The 26,367-nt window shown below is 38.5% G+C and overlaps 1 protein-coding gene across 1 annotated transcript in view; it reads left to right on the top strand.

Moving 5' to 3' along the window:
* Window positions 1–26,367, top strand: part of LOC126267090 (uncharacterized) — a 92,836-nt gene that overhangs the window by 7,265 nt on the left and 59,204 nt on the right. Inside the window, exon 2 of the mRNA XM_049971958.1 lies at window positions 20,320–20,469. Coding sequence (XP_049827915.1) covers window positions 20,320–20,469 — 150 coding nt within the window. The remainder of the gene's footprint in view (window positions 1–20,319; window positions 20,470–26,367) is intronic.

Here is a 26,367-nt window from a genome sequence, read left to right as displayed (position 1 = left end):
GAAGCAGTATATTGAACAAACATGGCAAAGGGTGCTTCAAGAAATTTGATGACATTACACTCTATTTATTTATAAAAATTCCAGAGGAGGTCACAACATTGAATTCAAGTTTTCCAGTAAACAATTCCTCTTTCATAGTCAGAATCATATTTCAGGGAAAGAATGCATACTTTTGTAATTTATGAATAAATGAATCTGCTTTAGTTTGGCCCAGGTTTCATCCAATGTGGGGTGCAAACAGGGATCTCAAAACTACTGACCATCAATCCTCTTCATCTAAATAATGATGAGTGAATAAGTGAACTATGTTCCTGCTGTTGCTATCTAATAATCAGTGAAAGCACTACCAAGAGATAATGGCAATGAAAGAAACTACAGAAGAGTCTACAGAATAATAAAGGGACAAGATCATTGTACGTAAAGTGAAATACAAAGAAATAAAATGTCCAACCTGGAACCTTGCCGCTGTCGGCTATATATTCTTAAAGCATGTGAATTCCCTGATATGATACATTAAACTGTGTGGTGGTATTTTGATTCTCTTAATTAATACATCTTTCAGTACCTTTTGCAATACAATTACAACCCCATAAACAATCCTATTTTTACATTTTGTGACCACTCTCTCTTTCAATTCCACATTTAAATCAAATTCGCATAGCTTTTCAACAGAATTTCATTAGTAGCTCTTTCTATTAATGTTGCTATTAAATCACAATTACAGATTTTTCTATCAGAATCAAACATTTCCAACAAATCAACATCAAATACTACATGGCAACAAGTCATTTCTGTGATCTTAAACAGTTTATGATATTCATTTACCTATTTCTTCCACCAGTCAAACTGTAGTTAATAGAATTTAAATAACTTTCTCCTCTTAATGTTGAAAATTTTGCTTCTGTTTTCTCAAGGCCAGCTGGCAAATGAGGTGTAGTAACGACCTTTTCCTGAACTTTCCGTTCAATAAAACCATGTTGTGAAAATGGAACCAGAGGTAACTACTCTGTCTGAATCTTTACATTGTTCTAAAACATTTAACCTTAGGCTACTGTATGAAATTTGTTTTTGCACTTCTGTAAATCCCCATCCAGAAGATTCTTTAATTTGTTTTAGGCCTGTATTTACTTCACTAAACTGTTCCTTTAACTCATTCCTAACTAAATCGTGTAACTTAATTAATTCAGAATGTAATTTGTCTTTTAAATTCAGTACCTATACCATAATTGTCTTTAATTATAATAATTTGTGATTTATTTGATCGTTTTCTTGATATGATTCCACAATGTATTCCTGAAGCTTTTTGTCTTCACTATCTATTTTCAAATATGTTCATTTTTAAAATATGTTCATTTATCATAAGCTTTAGGCTATCCATCAAGCTTTGAAGCCTGTTCATGAACTTCTTGAGTCTGTTCATCGATTGTGAAAACATGTTTGGCTATGTTTACGTTAATTTTATGTTTAGACCAGTAGTTAACTGTTCTGCTTTAGGTCAGAATTATGTCCTCAGAGTCTTTCACAGAGGCATATCTGAATAAAATCTTCTCAGTTTTCAACCTGTGCAAGTTTGGATAAAATTCTAAAGCTTCTGATGGCTATCTCCACCAGCATCATCAGGAGTAAAACCACTTATTGTCGGGGCTGGCGTGGTTTTCTGCTTATATAGTGCCAACTGCAGCCTCTGGTACCTATCAGAGAGGGCTGAAATGACAGAAGCAATGAAGGCGAGTTGGACAGCTCATAGCAGCTCTTGCTACGGGACTAAGTGATGTCAGGTGGCACATGGGGCTGGTGCCACATTTGGACTGCTGCTCCCACTGCTCTACAAGCGTCTGCTCCCACTGCTCTACAAGTGTCAAGCATTCATTGTTGCTTCCTTTCAACTTCCAAAGCCTGCCTCCACGCCCTGCTAAGTGCGTACCCCTGGTCTCTGTTAAAATTGTTGCTATTCATTCTAATCTCAGCTGCCTCTTTTATAACTGAATCCCAGTATGTCAATGCATGAGCAGAAACTCTCATGTTGTCAGACTGTATTTTGTGTCTGTTTTTCAGGCAATGCTCAGCTGTGGCCAACTTGTCTAGCTCTCTCTGTTTAATATGTCCCTTGTGCTCTGTACAACACTCTGTCTGACCTAAATAGATGCTGCTGCTGCACTCGCAAGGAACAACATATGCACCTGGCACGCAAATTGCTATGTTGTTATCAGTTTTCCGTAGTATTCTTTATTTCCTTCACTCTTTGTGGTCTGTATGATATTTCCTTCCAGAGTTTAAATATTTTATTCACTTCAAGCAATAAACATTTATTGCTTGATCATTGTCCTGCACTGAGGCGACACACCTGCGTGGTGTCAGCTTTCAGTGTGATATTGATCTTCTTTAAATTTGTGTGACCATTATATTTCTCAGACTTCGTCTCTGACTTTGTTCTGATTGCTTTAAAATTCAGAATTGCTTCACCACATTGCTCTGAATAACTTTTGATGCTACTGTAGAGTTAACAATTTGTGTATTATTTTCACTGTCACATACACTAACTGTCTTATGTGATTGCCTTCATTGTTCCACATTTCAAATAAAAGTAATCTGATAAAAATTCTGTTCTTACATCTGCCAACATGCGTTCATTGTTAATATAACTATACTTGGAAGTCTGTGCATTCCAGGGCAGGTCGTCAATCTAAGGAGTATGTATTTGCACATCTTAGCATGTATTTTCTCTAGCAAAATCACTGCAATCACTGGCCCATGCTGAAGACATGTCATCCCTCAACATGTAAAAAATAAAATTAAAATCTTTGCATAATGTCTGCACCTTTATATTTGAATGTTATTTTATAATTTTTAGTTCTGAATGTCATTTGTCCTTTGGAGTGTTATATATCACCACACTATATTCTATTGCTTTAGCCTTTGAACTGTTATGCCAATCTTGTGATCTACTGCAAGAAAGCAGTTATTAAGCATATTGGCTACCTAGCTGCTATCATTCATTTTCGGCTGTTTTCTTTAATAATAAAGTCCTTACAGTCCTCGATTTCCTGATTCCTCTTTTAACTATTGCTGATATATATTTAACTTTATTGTCTGCAGTGATGATTTCAAACATTATATACAGATTTCCGTTGATGAATTTTCCTTAGTTCAGTTTCCTTAGTACAGTTAATTGTTCCAAACTGTTTGCATGTCCTTGCACATGATATTTTGGTTCCTGTTATAGCCCAGGGCATTTTTGGGGAAACAGCTGATAAGAATTGATACAAACTCATTCATAAATACATAAAATTTGAACTGATATCTGTCAAATTATACAAAATCTTCCAGTCACCTTCCTAGATACTGCCTTGTAATTTTCTGTTGTCTGTTAATTAATTACTCTGTTTTCCATTATATCACTTCATTGTAATCAAATAAACTGTTTAGTATGGTCAATTGTGCTTCATAACCGACTTGGATAGTCGGGGCACCCATGTTAAAGCATACATTTGTGGAAGACAGGGAGGCATGCCCGCCCCAGCTTGAATACACCTCCTGGATTAATGACGGGGGCCAGTGTACCATCCATCCTGGATGTGGTTTTTAGGCAGTTTTCCACATCCTTGGTCCAGCCTCTGTCTCAGATATGCAACACAAAAAATCCTTAAAAATGATGTTGCATTGATCGTAAGATGTACACTAGATGCATGCAGAAGTTCCCCACTGGGGAGGAGGGGGTGGTTGGCAATAATGTTAAAATGCCTTTGGGATGCCCCATTGTGTGAATATCCTATGTAAAGGCTTGGTTCTGTAGGGCATTGGTATGGATAGATAAGCGAAGTTGAGTGTTGAGCTTTATTTTCAGAGCAGATGCTCACCACTGAAAAAACATTTATGTCACTGGTAAAGTGTTCATATACAAAACTGTTACAATATATTTGTGTACTGCTTTCTTGTGTAAGGCTGATAGGAAAATGAACAACAGAACACATTCCATTTTTGTCTGGATATTTTAGAAAATTCTTATTTAATTTGACACAGAAATGGGATACTATGGTCTGCATCAATTTCCTTATGACATCCTAGATCATGTGAATATATGTTTTTTTGTTCTTTAGTCCTATAATATTCTGATTCTTATTGATATTATTCAAATAAGTTTCTTTTTTATAGGACAGTGCATCGCAATCCGTCCCTCCCTTCCCCACCCCTCTGCCCTTATATTTTCAGCTGTTAGTTCAGCTAATCTACCTTTAGCCTTTATGTTAATGTGCAGAGGCCATACCTTGTGTCTCCCTATCTCCCAATAGCAGCAACTGATATGACACCAATGTGAGCCCCCATCTGAAGTCAGCAGGAACTCTATCAGTTCCAAGTTTACTCACCTGAAGGCAAGGCTTCGTTCACCCAGGGTTGGTTGCACCAATGATGCAGAACTTCAATATAGCTCACAGGTGTGTGTGCTGTAGCTGCATCTATCTTCTCTGTGTCACTGCTGGTACTACACTACATTCTCTATTCTTCACCAGGCTGTTGTCTTCTCTCACACCAGTAAATACTTGATCCACTTCACTCAGATCTACTGCTTCAATATTATCTAGCAGATGGCCAAGTATTTGTGAAATGGTTATTTGATCCTCATTTCTCCTGCAGTTGTTGCTCTGCACCACTTCCTTGAATGCTTTCTACCAGCAACACCTTCCTTTTTCTACTTAGTGTAGTCTCTTATTGAGGATCTGTTGCAACCTATGCTCTTCTGCAACTGGATTACGCTCCTCACCTTCAACAGATGACATTCTACATTTGTTCTGTAGCTCAGTGGCAGTAGGAATATCCAGACTATTCCCTTTTCATGTCTTTCCTGTAATCTTTTCTCAATTCCCATTTTATTTTTCCCTCTTAACTGGTCTTATTCAGTTTTCAAGGACTCAGTCTCTGCCCGAAGGGCTCAAATCTTCTTCTGTAATCTTGATGTGTTTTATACAGAACTTACAAATCTATAGGAGAGTCTCACCAGAAATCCCTTCCTCTGTCCCACTGCAAGTCACCTGATGAAATCACAATTCACACACAACCTCCACACATCAATTCCAAACTATTGATCAACCTGTGACAGCATATATATTTTTTTTCCAGTAATTTTCGAGTCTGCAGCCGGATACCATCAACATTCTTCCACGACATTTAATGTGTGCTGCCCTCAGTGGTGAAGTAAGAACAAATTAATTGCTTATTATCAACTGAGCATGTCGATTCCATAGTGACCGCATCATTTTAATAATAGGATTCCAATTTTTATCAAGGTGGAAGTTGTCACAGTTCATTAAATTATCAGCAGCACGTATTTCCATAGATTCTTTAATTACAGAGTCCCAGAAGCTGGAAACCAGTGCTAAAATTTTGGTATTATTATATTCCATTGAATGTCCCATGGAAATGCAATGTTCTGCCACTGCTGATTTTAAAGGTTGCTGCAGATGGGTATGTCTTTCATGTTCTACACAGCTTGATAAAAATTGGAATCCTATTATTAAAATGATTCGGTCACAATGCAATCGACATGCAGAATCAATGCTCAGCAGTTAGTTTGTTCTCACTTCACCACTGAGGGCAGCACGCACAACTGTGCTACCTTGCGCATGTCACCTCCTAACGCATGCGCCATAAGCTGCCAGTACGATTCGCATGTGCAGAATTCGCTATAAATACCATGACTGCATCAGGTCTCTTCAGCACTTTGTCTACTCACCTGAGGATGGCCGTACGTCTCTGGGCAGAAATATCGTTGTTGGGAGCCAGCTGCAAACCAAAGAATTAGTGGAAGAAGAAATAAGCTGGGAAAATTTCAGAAGTCACAGTATATACATTTCTTACTCATAATTGTACTATTATAAATAATTGTGATGTATGAGATTTTAGCTCTTAGTGACTTGCTGTTGTATTTATACTCGTGGATACCTGCAAACAAATTAGGCCTAATGGCCACAACCTTTAACACTGAATAACATTACATAATCTCATACAGAATCAAATCTCTATTAATTCCCATTTATAAACACTAAATACTTTGATACTTAGCCTGTTGTATAGAATAGAAATGAAAACAAAACAATCAAGACAAGGTTTATCATATGTTTATTTTGAACAAATTTATACCTGGGCATTCAGTTTCCATTTTATGGATTTCTTCACTTTTATGGCTGCAAGCGAGAAACTTTATTATTATGAACTGGAGCAGGTGCTAATACACATATTTTTCTTGATAATAAGCACCTCTTCATTAGTTATTTGATATACCCATCCTATCTTCAGCATTCTTCTGTAGCACCACATATCAAAAGCTTCAATTCTCTTCTTGTCTGAAGTGTTTATAATTTATGGTTTTCTTCTGTACAAGGCTGGTGTGGGCACAGAAATTTGGGCAAAGTACAAAGTGGATCTGGACGTTTGTGGCAGAACAACAGGGACACCAGGTGGTGTTGGTCCTTTGTCATGGAGTCCACCATCTCCAGCATCACAGCTACTCAGGGATCTCAGATGATAGCCACCTGGTATTTCCTTCCAGTGAGCTGTGGGATGTACTCAGGGTGTCAATTCACCTTCACTGATGGCTAATCACTGACCTCACCACCTCCATTTCCAGAAATATCTAGGCCTGTGCAAGAAACTCCATACCTAGTGCAAGTGTTGCTGCAAACCCCAGATGTCTCTCCAGACTCTTCCACTGCATCAGCTTGGTAGGTACTGGCCCTAAATGCTTGTTCATGGCTGTGCAGCAGGATAATATAGACTATTGATATGTGTAACGTCTCACTTGTCCTGTGAAGGCGCCTGGGGTGGGAATAAGACTGACATTGCAGGCCAGTCATGTGAGCATCTGTATGAGGCCAAAAGTAAGGCTATCTGATAGCCATCTCTGCATCAGTTTGACGTTATCCAGTTTTCCTCTTCCTTTGGACTTCACAGTGCGACAACTGTTTACTGTGTGTTTAGTGCTACAAATCATGAACTTATGATTTCCATCCCCACATCCCCAGTTGCCTATGTAGAACTTTGATTATGGAATACACGTATCTGGCTAAGATGTACTTGGATTTTATTTTACTACTCTGGAACTGTCTCATAATAATTTCCATTTTGGCTCAGATGAATATTTCTTGTAAAACTATTACTGTTTGATCATACAGTGTAGGCTCTCATGGGCAGTACTTGTGACTTGCTGATATTTGATTTATGAGCATAAGGCTGTGGGCCAAGGCATAATTTTCTGCTTAATGTTTTATCTTCCACTGCTGGAACATCATCAGAGGCTGATGACGTCATGAACCGACCATTGTGTGGATACGTATAAACAATTCGGCTTTCTGAGCTTGTTTTGAGTCTTCAGCAACTGTCTGAGTTGTTAAATTCTCTGTTGAATTCTCCAGCAATGGAAGATGAAACATTAGGTGGAGAATTATGTCTTGGACTATGACCTTATGCCTGTAAATCTAATATCAGCAACATTGGTTTGGTTCACCTACCAGTTGCCAATTATTGTTGTTGTTTCAGAAGTTATTTTAGCTTCAGTATATTGTGGCCTCAAGTGAGGACCACAACAGAATCATTGTCTGATGTAAATGTACCTTCAGGCATGCCCAGGGAAGAGTATTGGGCCCGTACTGATCTTATTATACTTTTATGACCTGGCAGTCTTTTTGCGGATCTTGCTGTCTTCTACAGAGTCTATCATAATTAATACTGAAAATGGGCACAAGCAAAAAAGTATACAGTAATAGAAGGAAATGTGTTTCAGGAAACATGGGTCCACAAACTAGCCATTTACAGGATAATTATGAATGTGTGGTTGTGAGCTGCCACTAAAATGTATTTGAAATGTAAAATTTTTGACTAAGTCTTTGTCAAATTGGCCTCAAATTTCACTCCTGGCTTACCTCAACAAAAAACACAGTAGGCTACTGCTTCAGTATCTTACATGTCACAAGTTACTGTACACTTGTGCCTGCTTAAAGGTGGTGGTCCACGTGCCATTCTTGTCAAGATTGTATGATTTGGTGCTACAGCTCTTCAACTGGGCAACAGGAGTGCTGTAAATTTCACTTTTAAGATAAACACAGACAGAAAACCCAGATGATTGAGGTCAGGTAATCTTGTAGTTTGAGGTACAGTTCCTGCTTAATCTCTCTCTCTCTCTCTTGGACCCCATTGGCATGTTAGATGTCATTATACATGAATAGCAAAATGTGTATGTGCCATTTAATGCATCTAACACATTCCAATTCATTGGTCATGGGTGAAATTTGAATCCAGTTAGAGGAAGAAATAATCAAAATGTTTATATTTTGAACAATGGGAAATCTAGGATGGAATAACAACAGTATTATGAAAAGGATAGACTGCTACTCACCTTACAGAGGAGGCGTTGAGTCACAGACAGGTGCAATAATAATAATAATGGTTTATTTGTCCATAATAACTTTTGCACTCATGGACATACTCAGTCAGTACATACATGAACAATAATAATAGTTTAGTCTAGAAATAATGCATATACAACATTAAGAATCCTTGATAATAATAATGCATATACAACATTAAGAATCCTTGATGGAGTACAAACATTTAGCAATTAACAGCTGCTTTAATTTTGTTTTAAATATGTTTCCTTTTAATATTTTTCTGGTCTTTGGCAGTCTGTTGTAAAAAGATCTTCCAGCAGAAAGTGGTTTATGATTGGTTGCTTTTTTATTTCTGAATTTTATGTGGTAATCCTCTTTCTTCCTTGTATTATAACTATGGATATCACTATTTATTATACTGTGCTCCACATTTTCTTTTACAAACAGAATGGTCCTTAGAACATATAATGAATACACTGTTAGTATATTATACTTAATGAAGTATTCTCTACAGGATTGACGGTTACTAATATTTGCTATTGTCCTAATTGCTCTCTTCTGGGCTCTAAAAGCCCTTTCCATGTATACTGTTGGTGCCCCGCCCCAAATCTCAATACCGTATTGTAGGTGGGAGTGTATAATACCAAAATAGATTTGTCTTAAGACTGGTGACACTATTATGCTAGAAAGGTGTTTTAGCAGGTAGGTATTACACAAGATTTTCTTACACATGTAGCTGATGTGCTCCTTCCTTGTAAGATGTTCATCAACTATAATACCTAGGAATTTCTGTTTATGAGTTGTTTCTATTGATAACTCTGGTTCAGTATCCACTTGTCTTGATTTGTAATTTAGCATAAACTCCATTAGAATTGTCTTTTCCTTATTTAATGCCAATTTATTTTTAGCAATGATAGGAGTGTATTTCAAATACATTTGTACTACTGGTAACTAGGAGAATATTTCATACTTAAGTTTTTGGCAGTTAACCTTCATACATTCAAAATTATCTCACTAATAGCTCATTTTTGGACACATGTTCACTAGAATGCTTTTGTTTCTATTATAGTATACTTTCACTCACGTCAGTTTTCAATATTAATTATGGTACACTCATTATAATTGTTATGATGATGATGAACGAATCGTTGCCAATGTGAACCACTGGTGGCCAGTGCTAAATAGAAACATGCAAATCTCTTCTTGGCATATACAGCAGGTTTGTCAGTGAAGTTGATAAAGAGCTATAAGAATAATAATAATAATAATAATAATGGTTTATTTGTCCATAATAACTTTTACAGTTAATAATAGTTTAGTAGTAGAAATAAAGTACACACAACATCAAAAATCATTGATGGGGTACAAACATTTAGCAATTAACAGCTGCTTTAATTTTATTTTAAGTATGTTTCCTTTTAACATTTTTCTGGTCTTTGGCAGTCTGTTGTAAAAAGATCTTCCAGCAGAAAGTGGTTTATGATCGGTTGCTTTTTTATTTCTGAATTTTATGTGGTAATCCTCTTTCTTCCTTGTATTATAACTATGGATATCACTATTTATTATACTGTGCTCCATATTTTCTTTTACAAACAGTATAGTCAATAGAACATATAATGAATACACTGTTAGTATATTATACTTAATGAAGTATTCTCTACAGGAATGACATTTACTAATATTCACTATTATCCTAATTGCTCTCTTCTGGGCTCTACATGGTCTGGGTCTGCAATGACTAAAATAATTAGAAGTTGTTGATAAATCGTAATATATTGTACTTAACTGGTGGTACAGGAGTCTTCATAGTCAGGATTAATATAATTACAAACAGAGAGCTATATAGGCATCGTAGAGGCCATACTTTAACTAAGCATCCTGTTAGAGGTTGCTGCCTATCAGCTATACTACTTTCCTACTTGACATCCCGAGCAAGAGTGGCTGAGACTTCTTGCAAGACGCGGAGTGGTGCTAGACTCGCCTCATGGGTCCAGCAATACTAGTACGGACTGTGATCGACAATTGCAACCTCTAACAAGTGTGGTATTGAACGTTGATACCACAACAATGAAGTACTCTTTGAAGAAATCTGCACAAATGTCTGTCATATCTTAACAAGATATCAACTTTGAACAAATTAGCAACGTGCTTCAAATGTTCAGAAATGTAAAAATGTGTAACTCTGGAAACACAGTAATGTAGTATTGGATAATTATAATATCAGTGAGTCACCATTTGAACCAGGCAACTCATACAAATATTGGTATGTAAAAAGTTGTAGGGATATCAAATAGAATGATTGTGCCTGCTCAGTCATAGGTAAAGCAGGTGCAGACTTCAGTATATTCGTAAGAAACTGGAAAAAGCAGTCTGTCTTCAAAAGATACTGCTTAAAATCACTTGAATGTTCCTTCTTAAAACATTGTTCATCCATGTGAGATCCATAACAAATAGGACTAACAGAGATTATTGAATGTTTTCAAAGAATGGTGGCATAGGTGGTCACAGGTTTATTAGACTCAAGGGAGAGCATCAAGAGGATGGAGAAAAACCTGAAATGGCAGACGTTTAAAGGTAGACATCAGCTATCCCATGAAAGCACACAAACTCAAGAATGAGTGTTAGGTGGGCTATCTAGAAGTATATTATAGACTCCAAATGTATTGTCCCATATGAACTTCAAAGGCAATATTAGACTTTTGGAGTGTCCTCAAGTATTCAGTCAAATGGCACCATTTGGATAACACCACCACCCCACTGAATACCCAAGAGCATATTTAAGTCATTATATGCCTGGAAAGCTCAGACTCACATGTTAAAATTAGTCTTATTACCACATGCACAGGGACATTTAAGCAATGGTTTTTTGCAGGCTCCATACTCAGTTGCGATCAGAAGAAATTGTAATATATCATATAATGGGAAGTACCCTCCACTCTGTGTTCTTAGTGGTGTGCAGAGTACAGTTTTAGATGTAGAGGGATCACCCACTCAGTGCATTAAGATTGGGAGATAACTGTTTAATTAGTATACCTAGTTGCACAGCTTAATTAGGTGTGGTTCACCCTAACAACTTGGGAACAACAGACAACAACTTCTTCTCCTTTTTGAGATGTATATGGATCTTTGCCTCCCCTCCATGAACCATGGACCTTTGCCGTTGGTGGGGAGGCTTGCGTGCCTCAGTGATACAGATAGCCGTACCGTAGGTGCAACCACAACGGAGGGGTATCTGTTGAGAGGCCAGACAAACGTGTGGTTCCTGAAGAGGGGCAGCAGCCTTTTCAGTAGTTGCAGGGGCAACAGTCTGGGACTGATCTGGCCTTGTAACAATAACCAAAACGGCCTTGCTGTGCTGGTACTGCGAACGGCTGAAAGCAAGGGGAAACTACGGCCGAGGCATGCAGCTTCACTGTATGATTAAATGATGATGGCGTCCTCTTGGGTAAAATGTTCCGGAGGTAAAATAGTCCCCCATTCAGATCTCCGGGCGGGGACTACTCAAGAGGACGTCATTATCAGGAGAAAGAAAACTGGCGTTCTACGGATTGGAGCGTGGAATGTCAGATCCCTTAATCGGGCAGGTAGGTTAGAAAATTTAAAAAGGGAAATGGACAGGGTAAAGTTAGATATAATGGCAATTAGTGAAGTTCGGTGGCAGGAGGAACAAGACTTCTGGCCAGGTGACTACAGGGTTATAAACACAAAATCAAATAGGGGTAATGCAGGAGTAGGTTTAATAATGAATAGGAAAATAGGAATGCGGGTAAGCTACTACAAACAGCATAGTGAACGCATTATTGTGGCCAAGATAGATACGAAGCCCACACCTACTACAGTAGTACAAGTTTATATGCCAACTAGCTCTGCAGATGATGATGAAATTGAAGAAATTATTCAGATAGTGAAGGGTGACGAAAATTTAATAGTCATGGGTGACTGGAATTTGGTAGTAGGAAAAGGGAGAGAAGGGAACATAGTAGGTGAATATGGATTGGGGAAAAGAAATGAAAGAGGAAGCCGCCTGGTAGAATTTTGCACAGAGCACAACTTAATCATAGCTAACACTTGGTTCAAGAATCATAAAAGAAGTTTGTATACATGGAAGAAGTCTGGAGATACTGACAGGTTTCAGATAGATTATATAATGGTAAGACAGAGATTTATGAACCAGGTTTTAAATTGTAAGACATTTCCAGGGGCAGATGTGGACTCTGACCACAATCTATTGGTTATGACCTGTAGATTAAAACTGAAGAAACTGCAAAAAGGTGGGAATTTAAGGAGATGGGACCTGGATAAACTGAAAGAACCAGAGGTTGTACAGAGTTTCAGGGAGAGCATAAGGGAGCAATTAACAGGAATGGGGGAAAGAATTACAGTAGAAGAAGAATGGGTAGCTTTGAGGGATGAAGTAGTGAAGGCAGCAGAGGATCAAGTAGGTAAAAAGACGAAGGCTAGTAGAAATCCCTGGGTAACAGAAGAAATATTGAATTTAATTGATGAAAGGAGAAAATATAAAAATGTAGTAAATGAAGCAGGCAAAAAGGAATACAGACGTCTCAAAAATGAGATCGACAGGAAGTGCAAAATGGCTAAGCAGGCATGGCTAGAGGACAAATGTAAGGATGTCGAGGCTTATCTCACTAGGGGTAAGATAGATACTGCCTACAGGAAAATTAAAGAGACCTTTGGAGATAAGAGAACTACTTGTATGAACATCAAGAGCCCAGATGGAAACCCAGTTCTAAGCAAAGAAGGGAAAGCAGAAAGGTGGAAGGAGTATATAGAGGGTCTATACAAGGGCGATGTACTTGAGGACAATATTATGGAAATGGAAGAGGATGTGGATGAAGATGAAATGGGAGATACGATACTGCATGAAGAGTTTGACAGATCACTGAAAGACCTAAGTTGAAACAAGGCCCCCGGAGTAGACAACATTCCACTAGAACTACTGACGGCTTTGGGAGAGCCAGTCCTGACAAAACTCTACCATCTGGTGAGCAAGATGTATGAGACAGGCGAAATACCCTGAGACTTCAAGAAGATTATAATAATTCCAATCCCAAAGAAAGCAGGTGTTGACAGATGTGAAAATTACCGAACTATCAGTTTAATAAGTCACAGCTGCAAAATACTTACGCGAATTTTTTACAGACGTGGAAAAACTAGTAGAAGCCGACCTCGGGGGAGATCAGTTTGGATTCCGTAGAAATGTTGGAACACGTGAGGCAATACTGACCCTACGACTTATCTTAGAAGCTAGATTAAGGAAGGGCAAACCTACGTTTCTAGCATTTGTAGACTTAGAGAAAGCTTTTGACAATGTTGACTGGAATACTCTCTTTTAAATTCTGAAGGCGGCAGGGGTAAAATACAGGGAGCGAAAGGCTATTTACAATTTGTATAGAAACCATATGGCAGTTATTCGAGTCGAGGGACATGAAAGGGAGGCAGTGGTTGGGAAGGGAGTGAGACAGGGTTGTAGTCTCAATCTCTATATTGAGCAGGCAGTGAAGGAAACAAAAGAAAAATTCGGAGTAGGTATTAAAATCCACGGAGAAGAAATAAAAACTTTGAGGTTCACCGATGACATCGTAATTCTGTCAGAGAGAGCAAAGGACTTGGAAGAGCAGTTGAACGGAATGGATAGTGTCTTGAAAGGAGGATATAAGATGAACATCAACAAAATCAAAAGAAGGATAATGGAATGTAGTCGAATTAAGTCGGGTGTTGCTGAGAGAATTAGATTAGGAAATGAGACACTTAAAGTAGTAAAGGAGTTTTGCTATTTGGGGAGCAAAATAATTGATGATGGTCAAAGTAGAGAGGATATAAAATGTAGACTGGCAATGGCAAGGAAAGCGTTTCTGAAGAAGAGAAATTTGTTAACATCGAGTATAGATTTAAGTGTCAGGAAGTCATTTCTGAAAGTATTTGTATGGAGTATAGCCGTGTATGGAAGTGAAACATGGACGATAACTAGTTTGGACAAGAAGAGAATAGAAGCTTTTGAAATGTGGTGCTACAGAAGAATGCTGAAGATTAGATGGGTAGATCACATAACTAATGAGGAAGTGTTGAATCGGATTGGGGAGAAGAGAAGTTTGTGGCACAACTTGACCAAAAGAAGGGATCGGTTGGTAGGACACGTTCTGAGGCATCAAGGGATCACCAATTTAGTATTTGAGGGCAGCGTGGAGGGTAAAAATCGTAGAGGGAGACCAAGAGATGACTACACTAAGCAGATTCAGAAGGATGTATGTTGCAGTAGTTACTGGGAGATGAAGAAGCTTGCACAGGATAGAGTAGCATGGAGAGCTGTATCAAACCAGCCTCAGGACCGAAGACCACAACAACAACAACAACATGGATCTTTGAAGCTGTTGGTGAGTATGGAGTGGTGCGGTGAGGGGGAGGGGGGTACAAGCATTGAAATGTAACTGCCTTGGAAGAAAACTGTTGAAGTAAATGCCACCTTGAGTCAGTAATGCGCATGATACACATGTATGAGATCTGTTCAAAATTTCTGGGACACTTGTAATTTCGCACCAATTGTGTTGGCATCCCTGCGCACACCTGTGTTTTATGTGTAAGTGCCAGAAGTTTCCCTGTTGTATGTCTATTAGTTATTGTTCAGTGCTATATTGAGTAGAACATTGTGTCACACAATTTATGAATTTGGAGATGGCAGAGTTAGAGAAGCAACATGTGTGCATGAAACTCAAGAAAACATTTACAGAGACACGCCAAATAATGCAGGAAGCCTACAGTGATGAGTGCTTAAGTCATACTCTGTGTTACAAGTGGTTCAATGGTTAAAAAGTGCCTGGACGGAAATTAAAGATGACCCTTGTTCAGGACACAATTAAGTGTCTATCAATGATGCTTATTTTAGGAATATCAATGAAATTGTGCATTCCAGTTGAAGACTGACTGTCCAAGAGACTGCAGTAGAATGTAACATTTCAGTTGGATCATGTCATGAAATCCTGATACAGCATCTTGGAAAGCATTTTGTTGCTGCCAAGTTCGTCCCACAGCTCATGGGTTAAGACCAGAAAGACTTTCACCTCAGAATGTGTGAAGAGCTTTTGGGCTGCGCAAATGAGAATGAGATGTTCCTTAAGAAATTTAAAACTGGTGACGATATGTGGGTCTATGGTTATGATATTGAGACCAAGGTTCGAGGTTGGATCTGGTGGAAAGGTTCTTAAAAAAATAGTAATAATAATAATAATAATAATAATAATATAAAAAATGTGCACGCCCCCACAAATCACCACAATAAAATCTACCCTGAAACAGTGGACAATTTCTGGGAAACACTAGAAGAAACAACTAATAAAGTACCTAGGCACCATGTGAAAATCTTAGTAGGCGATTTTAACGCACAATTAGGGAAGGAAAAAAAATTCAGATATACCACAGGACCCCACACCAAACACAAACATACCAACGAGAATGGTGAAAAACTAATCGACTTCTGTAAAAACTTTGGACTTAAAATAATGAGTACCCAGTTTCAAAAACCTGCACATAAATTAACCACATGGAGATCACCCAGTCTTAGACAGGGTGAATACCAAATAGACCATGTCGCAATTTCCAAAGAAAACATAAAAGAAATTCAAAACATCAGAACCCGCAAAGGTGTCTTTGAATCAGATCATCATTTTGTCCAAATAAAAACAAAACTGAAGAAAACTGGGAGAACTTTCTTAAAACTCAAAAGCAGACCTCAAAAATAATTAGAAAAGAAAAACGGGGATATGACAACAACAGACTCTCTGAAATCCAGCAGGATTTCATCAAAAATAATACAAGAAATTTTTATCAGACTCTCTGAAATCCAGCAGGATTTCATCAAAAATAATACAAGAAATTTTTATAAGACTTTCAGATAAAACTTACAGGGATACCAAGCGCCTAGCTTATGCTTCAAGAAACCCGATGGCTCTTTGGAAACCAACACGAAAAATAACTGCAAAATTTTAGCCCAATATTTCAGTTCCCTCCTCAACTGTGAACCACTCCAGTATTCACACACCCAGACTCACATGCCCCGGTTCTTGAAGAAATTATGGAGATGGTCGAGCAGTTGAAAAATAACAAAGCACCAGGAGAAGATGGGATCATTGCTGAGTTCTGGAAACTAAACAATCCTATACTTATGCAGAAATTACACCATATAATGTCAGATATATGGATAACGGAGCAGATACCAGGGGACTGGTAATGCGCTCTAATTCACCCACTACACAAAAAGGGCGACAAGACAAGCATGAACAATTACAGAGGAATTTCCCTGCTCCCAGTCGCTTACAAAATCCTTTCCAAAGCCCTTTTAAACATGATAGAATCCCAAGCAGATACACTAATTGGTGAATACCTGGCCGGATTCAGACAAGGACACTCATGTGCGGAACAGATCTGGTGCTTAAAGACAATATTACAAATGAGGAAATGCAGAAACACAGTAGCTACATTCATCGACTTCAGGAAAGCATGTGATTCACTGGACCCTGACGATATTGCAATTATCACCAATAACAGAACAGAGGCGATTCACGCAGTGGAAAAACTACATGAAATTTCACAAAAAACCGGACTACAGATATCTTATGAAAAAACCCAGTATATGGAAAGGCAGCCAGAAAATAAATCCCCTTTAATAACAAAATATGGTAAAATTGCACAAGTCTGCCATTTTAAATACCTCGGTGAAACTATACAGTCCTCGGGATTAAACCGAATTGCCAATGAACAAAGAATCACCAAGCTCCAGAAGGCCTAAAAGCTAACATGGATGCATTACAACAAGAAGTGCATTTCGACAGACGCAAAATTAAGGCACTATACAACAGTGATTCTTCCAGAAGCAATCTATGCAGCTGAAACAGTGGTGATTGATGGTCATTCAAAAATTAAGGAAATAGAAAAGCAGGAAAGAAAAATTCTCAGGAAGAGTTATGGTCCAGTCAACAAAAATGGCATTTGGATGAAGAGACCACAAAATGAACTCTATAGAAAGATCAACATAGTAACAGATGAAATCAGAAAGCGCCGAGCCAAATTTTATACACACACCTACAGGATGGAAGACTCCAGAACAGCAAATAAATTATTCAATATTATAACAAGGAGTAAATGTGGCTCAGAATGGCTGAAAGAAGTCTAGAGGGATCTACAGCAGATCAACATAAAAAATCTCGAAGATTGCACTGAGTGCCGGCATAAAATCGCAAGTGTGAAGTTTGGGGAAAGAACATCGTGTCAGCCTAGTAAAAAATGGACAGAGGAACGGAAGAAGGAGCATTCTGAGAGGATGAGGAGGTTTTGGGAAGCAAAGAAGAAAAACATCCGAAGATGAAATTATGAATTCAAGTTCAATTGCTCTTCTAAAGGGGAACAATCGTTGTAATAATAAGAATAATAATAATTGATGGTGCTGACGTGACATGTTGCAATGCACGTGAGAAGGAAATGGCCTAATATGTGGTGAGACAATTCACAGCTCTTGCATCATATCATGATAACAGTCACACACTCATCCCTGTTGGTGCATGACTGTTGCATAAAAAACGAAATCACTGTGCTGCCTCATCCACCTTTCTCTCCGGACCTGTCCCCTGTTGACTTTTTTTTTAATTTCCCAAGTTGAAAACCCCATTGAAACGATGAAGATTTGCAAAAAGAAAAGAGGTAAAATAAAATTTGTAGATGGCGCTTCACTCAATCCAGCAAGACTGGTTCCAGAAGTGGAAATGACATTGGGAGCAGTTTATCAATTGTGGAGGAGAGTATTTTGAAGGAGGCCATGTAATAAGTAAAAGATTAGTGTAGAAAAATTTTGTGGGAAGAGCCCCAGAATTTTTTGAGGTATGGCTTGTTTTTCCAGGATTTGGCCCACATTTCTGTAAATAGTTAACAAATTTTTATGCTAATAAGAGGCTTTTACTTTTGTTTGAAATTATTTTCTGTGTATATACAAGTTATTAATGACAGATAAGAATACACAAATATGAGCTACTGTATTGTTTGTCATATATAAATTGGCAGTTTTTGTATAAATCGTAACTTATTTATGAGCAATTATTATAGTGTATTTGTACATTCCACCCATGTAAACACTAGTAAATGGGACCACTACTCATTGAACTGATTGGTGTCCTTGGGATGTTGGCTTTCCTGTCTTGCCTATCTTCTTTGTCTTTTTACCTGAGTTGAGCTACTCTCTATCCTTTCCATATTTATCTTTCATTCTAGGCAGTGCTGAAGTTTTCTGTTCAGCTTCATTGTCGGTTATCAACCCAATCCTCTCTTTCCCTTAATAACTCTTAAATAATTTACCTCCAGCTTGGAGTAAATATATGTATCATGGTAAAGAAATATTTACAGTATTAATATTTATGAAAGGAATAAAGGTAACAAGTGACATATAGTTCAGAAATTGCTTTGTCAATAAGGGCAGAAGCAAGACTAAAAATGTTTTTTGAGCTGAGCGGTCATGTCTTGGGCATTATGCGGAATGAGTGGGGGGAGAAGGGGGGAGGGGGGGACGGGGGACATAGGCACATTCCCTGCTATCAGACTTTTATATTATCCAGGAAAACATGTGAGCAAATACAAGATCCATAGTTGTCTGTTGCTCTTGGGTGACTATCTCCACTGAAAGAGTTATAGTCAGTAGCAGCAGGGTAGACTATGCCATGCAGGTAACCACTCTCCAAGGAGCATCTAAATTAGAACAACCAAGTAGCCAGTAGTAAGCACAGTTCATTGAAAATACTGTAATTATTAGTGTAATCCTGACTAAGGTTTTGTTTATAAAAAAAATACCAGCTTCTCTGTTTACACACTAAACCATGAGAAATATAAACATTGATTATAATAATATATGCCATGCCAACTCAGACATTTATCTGTCCATTTCCACATGTCATATATCAACAAGAAGGCTTTAACATTGAAAATTGACTAAAGAATATTGTCAATAGTCTCACCAACCAAATTGTCCTTCATTATATCTCTAAACACATGTGCCTGTTACAACTAGTTGTCAGTCACCTTGGCAACATAGGCATTAATTCGAAGTGCACACTGGTTGCTAATAGTTACAGTGCTTGTTGCTTTACAGTAATGAATTGTATGTTTAGTTCAGTCAGGAATTGGAAATCACTCATAATAAAAAATAAAGTACTTGGAATATACATACTGTGCGACATAGGTATTGGTTAATACTGATGTTCATATTAAATGTCTTTTATGTTGATATTATTATGTTTGATGCTTGCTGGTTGCTCATGAAGGAAATGATCCAACTGTTGGACACACCTCAAATACTATACTTTTCAGCCTTTGACTGTAGAATCTTGTGATCCACCATGTTAAAAGCTTTTGGTCAGTGAATAGTCAGGTTGATTAATGTTTCTTGTCTGTCATGCTTATTGTACAACAAGTGCACTCATTAATGGAATTTACTATTCACCTCTTATTTCTGAATCTGTGTTGTTCGTTACACAGGATTTTATTTTAATATACACATTCTCTATGTTAGTCATACACAAAAATTTTTAGTATTTTTGAAATGCAAGAGGAAACTGTAATGGACCTGTGGTTATGTTGTTCCCAATACTTTATAATTAAGAGGGCTTGAAGAAATAAATTCGTCCACTGCAGCTAGTGTCTTCATCATCCTCATATTATTGTTACAGTAGTTTATAGAGGTTTACAGCCCAACAGTGAGAAATTATATGAGTACATCAAATATTTATAATAGTAATTGCAAACTGTAAAACTAGTAAATGGCGTTTGGTTATAAAGCAGACTACTTCTCTCTGTTCTTCTTTTCATAGTGTCAAATTTATTTCATAAGTACAAATAACTAGTTTACATTGAAGACATTGGCTTGAAGTTAGTGTGAAATTGCTTTCAGATTTTTGAAGATGATGTGCTGCCAAAACATGTATGTTTTCGATGTTTGTATAAGCTGGAGCTATCAAGTGACTTCATAAAACAATGCATAATGGCAGAAAGTGTGTTGACAAAAAATTCACGTGCACATGAAGGAGAACCACTGACTAAGGTCTTTTTGTATTTTTTAAATTTATTATTTTGGTTGTACATGTTTGTGTATGCATGCATCTGTCTCAATGGAGAATGTGGGTGCGAGTTTCATTTTATTGCGTACACACGATTACTCAGAAGTGCCTCCAGTGTTTCAGAAAATGACTGCTCAAAAACTACAAGACATACAATAAATATACATACATCAGAGGACTGAGTATCTCTCCGAGCTTTAACTCACATTACAGGTCTTCAATATAGGCACAGTTTGGATGCAGCAAATGTCAGTTCAATAGCCAACTCTTGCCGCGTATGTCCCAACGTGTTATAGTCAGTGCCAGCAGCTGCATTAACTATCCTGCCTTGCAACTTATAACTACCTTGAGTTATGTTTTCAGATCTGTCAAAATATACCAGGTTTGAATGTACTAGAATTTGACTTGACTTGCATCAAAAATAATGGTGAGTGACAACTTATCTGTATCTATGCTGGGGTTGAAGTTTTTGTAATTGAGCTTGTTTCCCAAATGTTGAAATATAATTATAGCACTCTAACTACCAAATAACGTACTAGAGACATTTGTTTAGGAAATAATTTAGGAATAAAGGAGACCGTTAACTGAATAGCAGAAGCACTGAACCATCAATAGGCACACACTAAAGAGAATAAAAACTTGCTAGCTTTTGGAAGAAATCCGTCAATAAGCATGGTGCTGGCTAGACACAGTGCCAGGATTACAGTTCAGCAGATGGACTAAGGTGGGATGGGGGTTGTGTTGGATGGGGTGGGGATTGTATCATGTAGGGTGGTTAGAGGGAGAAAGATGGGAAGCAGGAAGAGGGGTTGGGGATGGGTACCTAGTGGATCGGAGGAAGGCAGCAGGTTCATTTGTTAGGAAAGCAGGAAAGAGTGTTGGAAGGTACACGGGCTAGGAATGTGATGTAATACACAGTTACTGGGCCCAATGAGGTGCAATATACAATTAAGATAATGTGGAGGATGGACTAGGATGGGATGACAGGACAGGGTAAAGGGAAAATATTGGGTAGAGTGTGTGGGGACATTGGGTTAGTGGAGATTTAGGCCAGGAGGATTACATAAGTGAAGGATGTGTTGCATGGATATCTCCCATATACGTTGTTCAGAAAAGCTAGTGCTGGAGGGAAGGATCCTGATGGCTCTGGTTGTGGAGTGGCCAACAAACTTGAACATGTTATGCTCAGCAGCAGTGCTACTGTGTGGTCAGCTTCTTTCTTGGTCACATACGAAAGTAAAAATCTGTGATGTGGTTGCAGTATAGTTGTTGTATGATATGGCTGCTTTCACGGGTGGCTGGGAGTGGGAGTGGCAGTGGGATGGACCAGGATGTTGTATAAATTGGGTGGTTGATGTAATATCTCTTTCGGAAGCTGTGGAAAGGATTTTTAGTAGGATGTTCCTCATTTTTGGGTAGGATGATAGATAATCAAAGCCCCGGCAAAAGGTAAGGCACAGCTGCACCAATACAAAGTGATATTGGGTCACAAGAGGGAGCATTCCTTTCTAAATGATTCTCCCAGTTGGTGGGAGGATTGGAGTGTGTAATAATGTGACACATTTATGAAAACATTCATTGATAGATTTACAAATAAAAACTGATGTTTTATGAAACATTATATCATGAGCTTCTGCAAATTTGATGGAATCTTCTGTTATTAATACAGTTTGTAATCTCTTATGACTTTTACATGAAAATAGTTAATCTAACAATGGAAAATCCTGGATGGAATAATAACAATATGAGGGTCATTCACAAAGTAAGTTCCCTTTCTATTTCTATCGGCGGCAGCGCTATGATCGCAGTTCCGAGCATGCACGGAAGTTACTCTGACTCAAGGGGAAGACTTGTATGCCATTTTCAGATTGCTGCCGCCGACTTGTGCTTTGTAGTGCTTCTTTATAATGTCAGCCATAATTGAAAATGCCGCCCACGTGTGAAATCAGATCTTGATTCATTTTCTAAATGCAAAGGAAGTTAAACCAAAGGAAATTCATCAGAAAATCTGCAAGGTTTATGGACAAAATGCTATAAGTAATTCAATGGTTAGAAGATGGGTCAGACTGTTCAATGAAGGACGTGATCAAGTGCACAGTGAAGAATGAAGTGAACGCCTGTCTGTGGTTGCTGATGAACTGGTTCACACAACTGAAGAGAAGATTAAGCACAACCATAAGTTTATACTTAGTGCCCTTGCTATGGAAGTATCGCAAATCTCACAATCATTAATTCAAGAAAGTGTCACTGAAAAACCGAAATTTTGAAAACTTTGCACACATTGGGTACCCAAAATTCTTACTGAACAACACAAAAAACAACAGATGGGCAGTGCACTTCAGTTTTTGACATGCTACAATGAAGAAGGCGATGGTTTACTTTCTTGGATAGTCACGGGGCACAAAACTTGGGTATCGTATGACACCCCTGAAACAAAATGGCAATCAATGGAATGGAGGCACACTTCATCCCCAATGAAGGTTAAGCCTACGCAAATCTTGACACCTCAAAAAGTCATGTGCACCATTTTTTTTGGACAGAAAAGGCATTTTTCTGATTGATTTCTTACCATGAGGCCAAACAATCACTGCACTTGGTTACTGCGAGACCATTAAGAAATTGAGCTGTGCAATACAGAACAAGTGCTGAGGATTACTGTCAAAAGGTGTTGTTTTTTTCCGACCTCACATGGCATGTGACCAAGCAACTCTTACGGGAATTTCACTGGGATGCATTTGATCATCCTATGTACAGCCCGGACCTCACTCCTTACACCTAAAATCTGTCCTTGATGGTCAACACTTCAACGATGATGATGAACAGAAAGAGCATGTTACCACACGGCTGAATACAAAGGCGGCAACCTCCTATGAAGAAGGCATACAAAAACTTGTGCCATGTTATGGCAAGTGCCTACAAAATTTTGGAAGCTATGTAGAAAAGTAGTTCAACAGTTGTAGATTTTTGTACAATAAATATTTTTTCTGCATCTATACACCTTTTTTATATAACCAAATGGAACTTACTTTGTGGATGACCCTTGTATTATGAAAAGAAAAGATTGCTACTCAGCATATAGTGGAGATGTTGAGTCGCAGACAGGCACAACAAAAAGACTTCTAAAAACATAAACTTTCATCCGGAAGGCCTTCTTCCACAATATACAACATACACACACACATTCATGCAAATAGAGGTTGAGGAAATGGTTGGTATGTTTTATATAGAATGGGAGGTTACTGGTGATACACTGAAGTTGTTGGTCTATGAGAGCAGAGATTCTCTTACTGGGGGCACAGTAAATTGTCACCATAACCTCCACTGACTCTCCACAGTCCTGGTCTTTTACCACCCCGCTGCTCATCATTATTGATGCCACCTCCCTTTACACTTACATTCCTGATGCCCATGGCCTAGCCACTATTGAACACCACCTTTCCCAACATCCTATGGATTCCAAATCTATAGCCTCCTTCCTGGTCACCATGACCAACTACATTCCCACCCACAATTACTTCTCCACTGAAGGCATCACCTACAAACAAATCTGGAGTATGGCACCATCTTATGCCAACCTATCATGAGCCATCTACAGGAATCCTTCGTCGCCATCCAGAATCCAAAACTGCTTACCTGGTTCAGATTCATTGATGACATCTTTGTAATCTGGATTGAGGGTGAGAACATTTTTTTCTACACCTTCTCGCCCATTTGCTTCACTTGGCTGTCCTCAACCAAACAAACCACCTTCCTCAAAGCTGACCTCCTCCTCAAACATGGCTGCATCAGTACCTCTGTCCACATCAAACATACCAACCACCAGCAGTACCTCCACTTTGTTAGCTGCCACCTATTCCATACCAACAAGCACCATCCATACAGCCTAACCACCCTTTGCCGCTGCATCTGTAGTTATGAGCAGTCCGTCTCGAAATATATCAAAAGCCTTCTTAAGGCCTTCACAAACTGTAATTGCCCCCCTAACCTTGTTCAGAAACAAATCTCCCATGCTTTATGTCTCCAGTTATGATTTCCAAAAATCCCACTGTCCAGCCTCAGAGGAACATTTCCTCATGACCCAGAACTGGAGCAACTGAATCACATTCCCCACCAAGGTTTTGACTGCCTCTTGTTGTATCCATTATCCTCCTTACTCTTCTCACAGTGGTATTCCACTGCCCTCTGTACTTACACAGTATCCTCGTCCATCCCTCATGATTCATATTCCTACAGTAGACCTAGATTCAAGACTGTCCCATATGTCCTCCCACTACCAGCTCTTCCAGTCTGGTCACTGGCATCACCTATGCCATCATTGAGCATGACAACTAACAAGCTGTCTGTCCGCATGAATGTCCACCAACAAACTGTGACCTAGAAACAGCTGGATCACACAATTGCAGAGCATGTTGTCCCTTACAGTTTTCTTCATTTTAATGAGTGCTTCACAGACTGTGCCACCTGAATCCTTCCTATCAACACCAGATTTTCTGAATTTCGCAGATGAGAACTCTCCCTGCAATGTATCCCCCATGTTCCCATGTCTCTCCTGGCCTCAACTTTAGTTAATCATTGTCCTTCCCCCACCTATTCCCTACCCTGTTCCCATTCCATAGCCTTATTCCATAAGTGCACCCACAGACCTTTACTGCCCTCTTTTTCTGCACACTCCCCTGATGATCTAACAGTCCCTCATCTGAATATATATATCTGTGTATGTGTGTGTGTGTGTGTGTGCACGGGGAAGGTAGACCCAATGAAAAAAATTTAATTACTGTGCGAGAAATGGCATACCAATTAGCATTTTATGTAAGAAAATAATTATCTTAATTAACAATGTAAATAGATTAGTACTGGTCATAATTACTTGATTTGCTCCACACACATGAAGATGGGATTTATCGTATTTTGTAAAAGGTGAGTTACAGTGAAACTAGTGGGGACTCACCCCAGTTTATTCACGAGAAGAGATATATGAGGTGCTCTGAAATTCCCATTACAAACTGCTAGGACTTGTAGGGGGGAGTGAGTATACAATATTTTGAGTAGGAACCCATGCCTAGAAATGTACCATTTCTGTTTATGACATTTTCAATTCACATGTTCAACTCATCCATTTCTGCTTAAGGAACTGAATTAGATGTGATGCAATAGAATTATTAGGTAACAATTCGAAAGGAAACAAAGCAAAACATTCAGTTATCACCTAAGCTTATTTGTTTGTGTTAACACTTAGACATTATGTGTTTATATTATTCCAAAATGAAAGAAGAAAATCAGCATACTGTACTTACAAATGGATTACAACAGCAGCTCGATGTGATAATCATCAACATTGTTACAGACGTTGTATCTATGAAACACTCTCTGTTCCGCCTGATGTCTCTTCAGTTTCTAGTGCTGTGGCCAGAACTTGTGGCAGCAGATATTTCTCTGTCTCTTCAGAAGCCTTGTAAATTAAACTTTGCATACAACCCCACAAGAAGTAGTCCATAGAAGTTAAATCTGGCTATTGCAGCAGCCACGTGGTTGGACTACTCTCCAAATCACATGAGGGGAGAGGTGGTGTGCCGTCATGCTGAAACCATGTTTCCTGATGGACATTCAGTAGCAGTACATATCATCCTGTCTACCCTATTGCATACTGAGACAAGCAACTCTGAAACTTTTCTGTTTGCCTCAGTAGATGTGGACACATTACACATCTGAACTGAAACCTTCATAGGGTGAAAATAGTAAATTTCCAGACATTAGCTCCTATTCAGAATATTATGTGATCACACCCCTTTAAAAGTCCTGGAAGTTTGTAAAAGGAATTTCTGACACCCTGCACAGAGGATGCTTCCTGGAAACACTGTAAGCTATCACAAGTTCATATTCCA

The sequence above is a fragment of the Schistocerca gregaria genome, chromosome 4 (genome assembly GCF_023897955.1).
Source record: "Schistocerca gregaria isolate iqSchGreg1 chromosome 4, iqSchGreg1.2, whole genome shotgun sequence".
In the NCBI taxonomy this organism is placed as follows: Eukaryota; Metazoa; Arthropoda; class Insecta; order Orthoptera; family Acrididae; genus Schistocerca; species Schistocerca gregaria.
The sequence above is the reverse complement of the archived record's forward strand: the minus strand, read 5'-3'. Positions and strand labels throughout refer to the sequence as shown.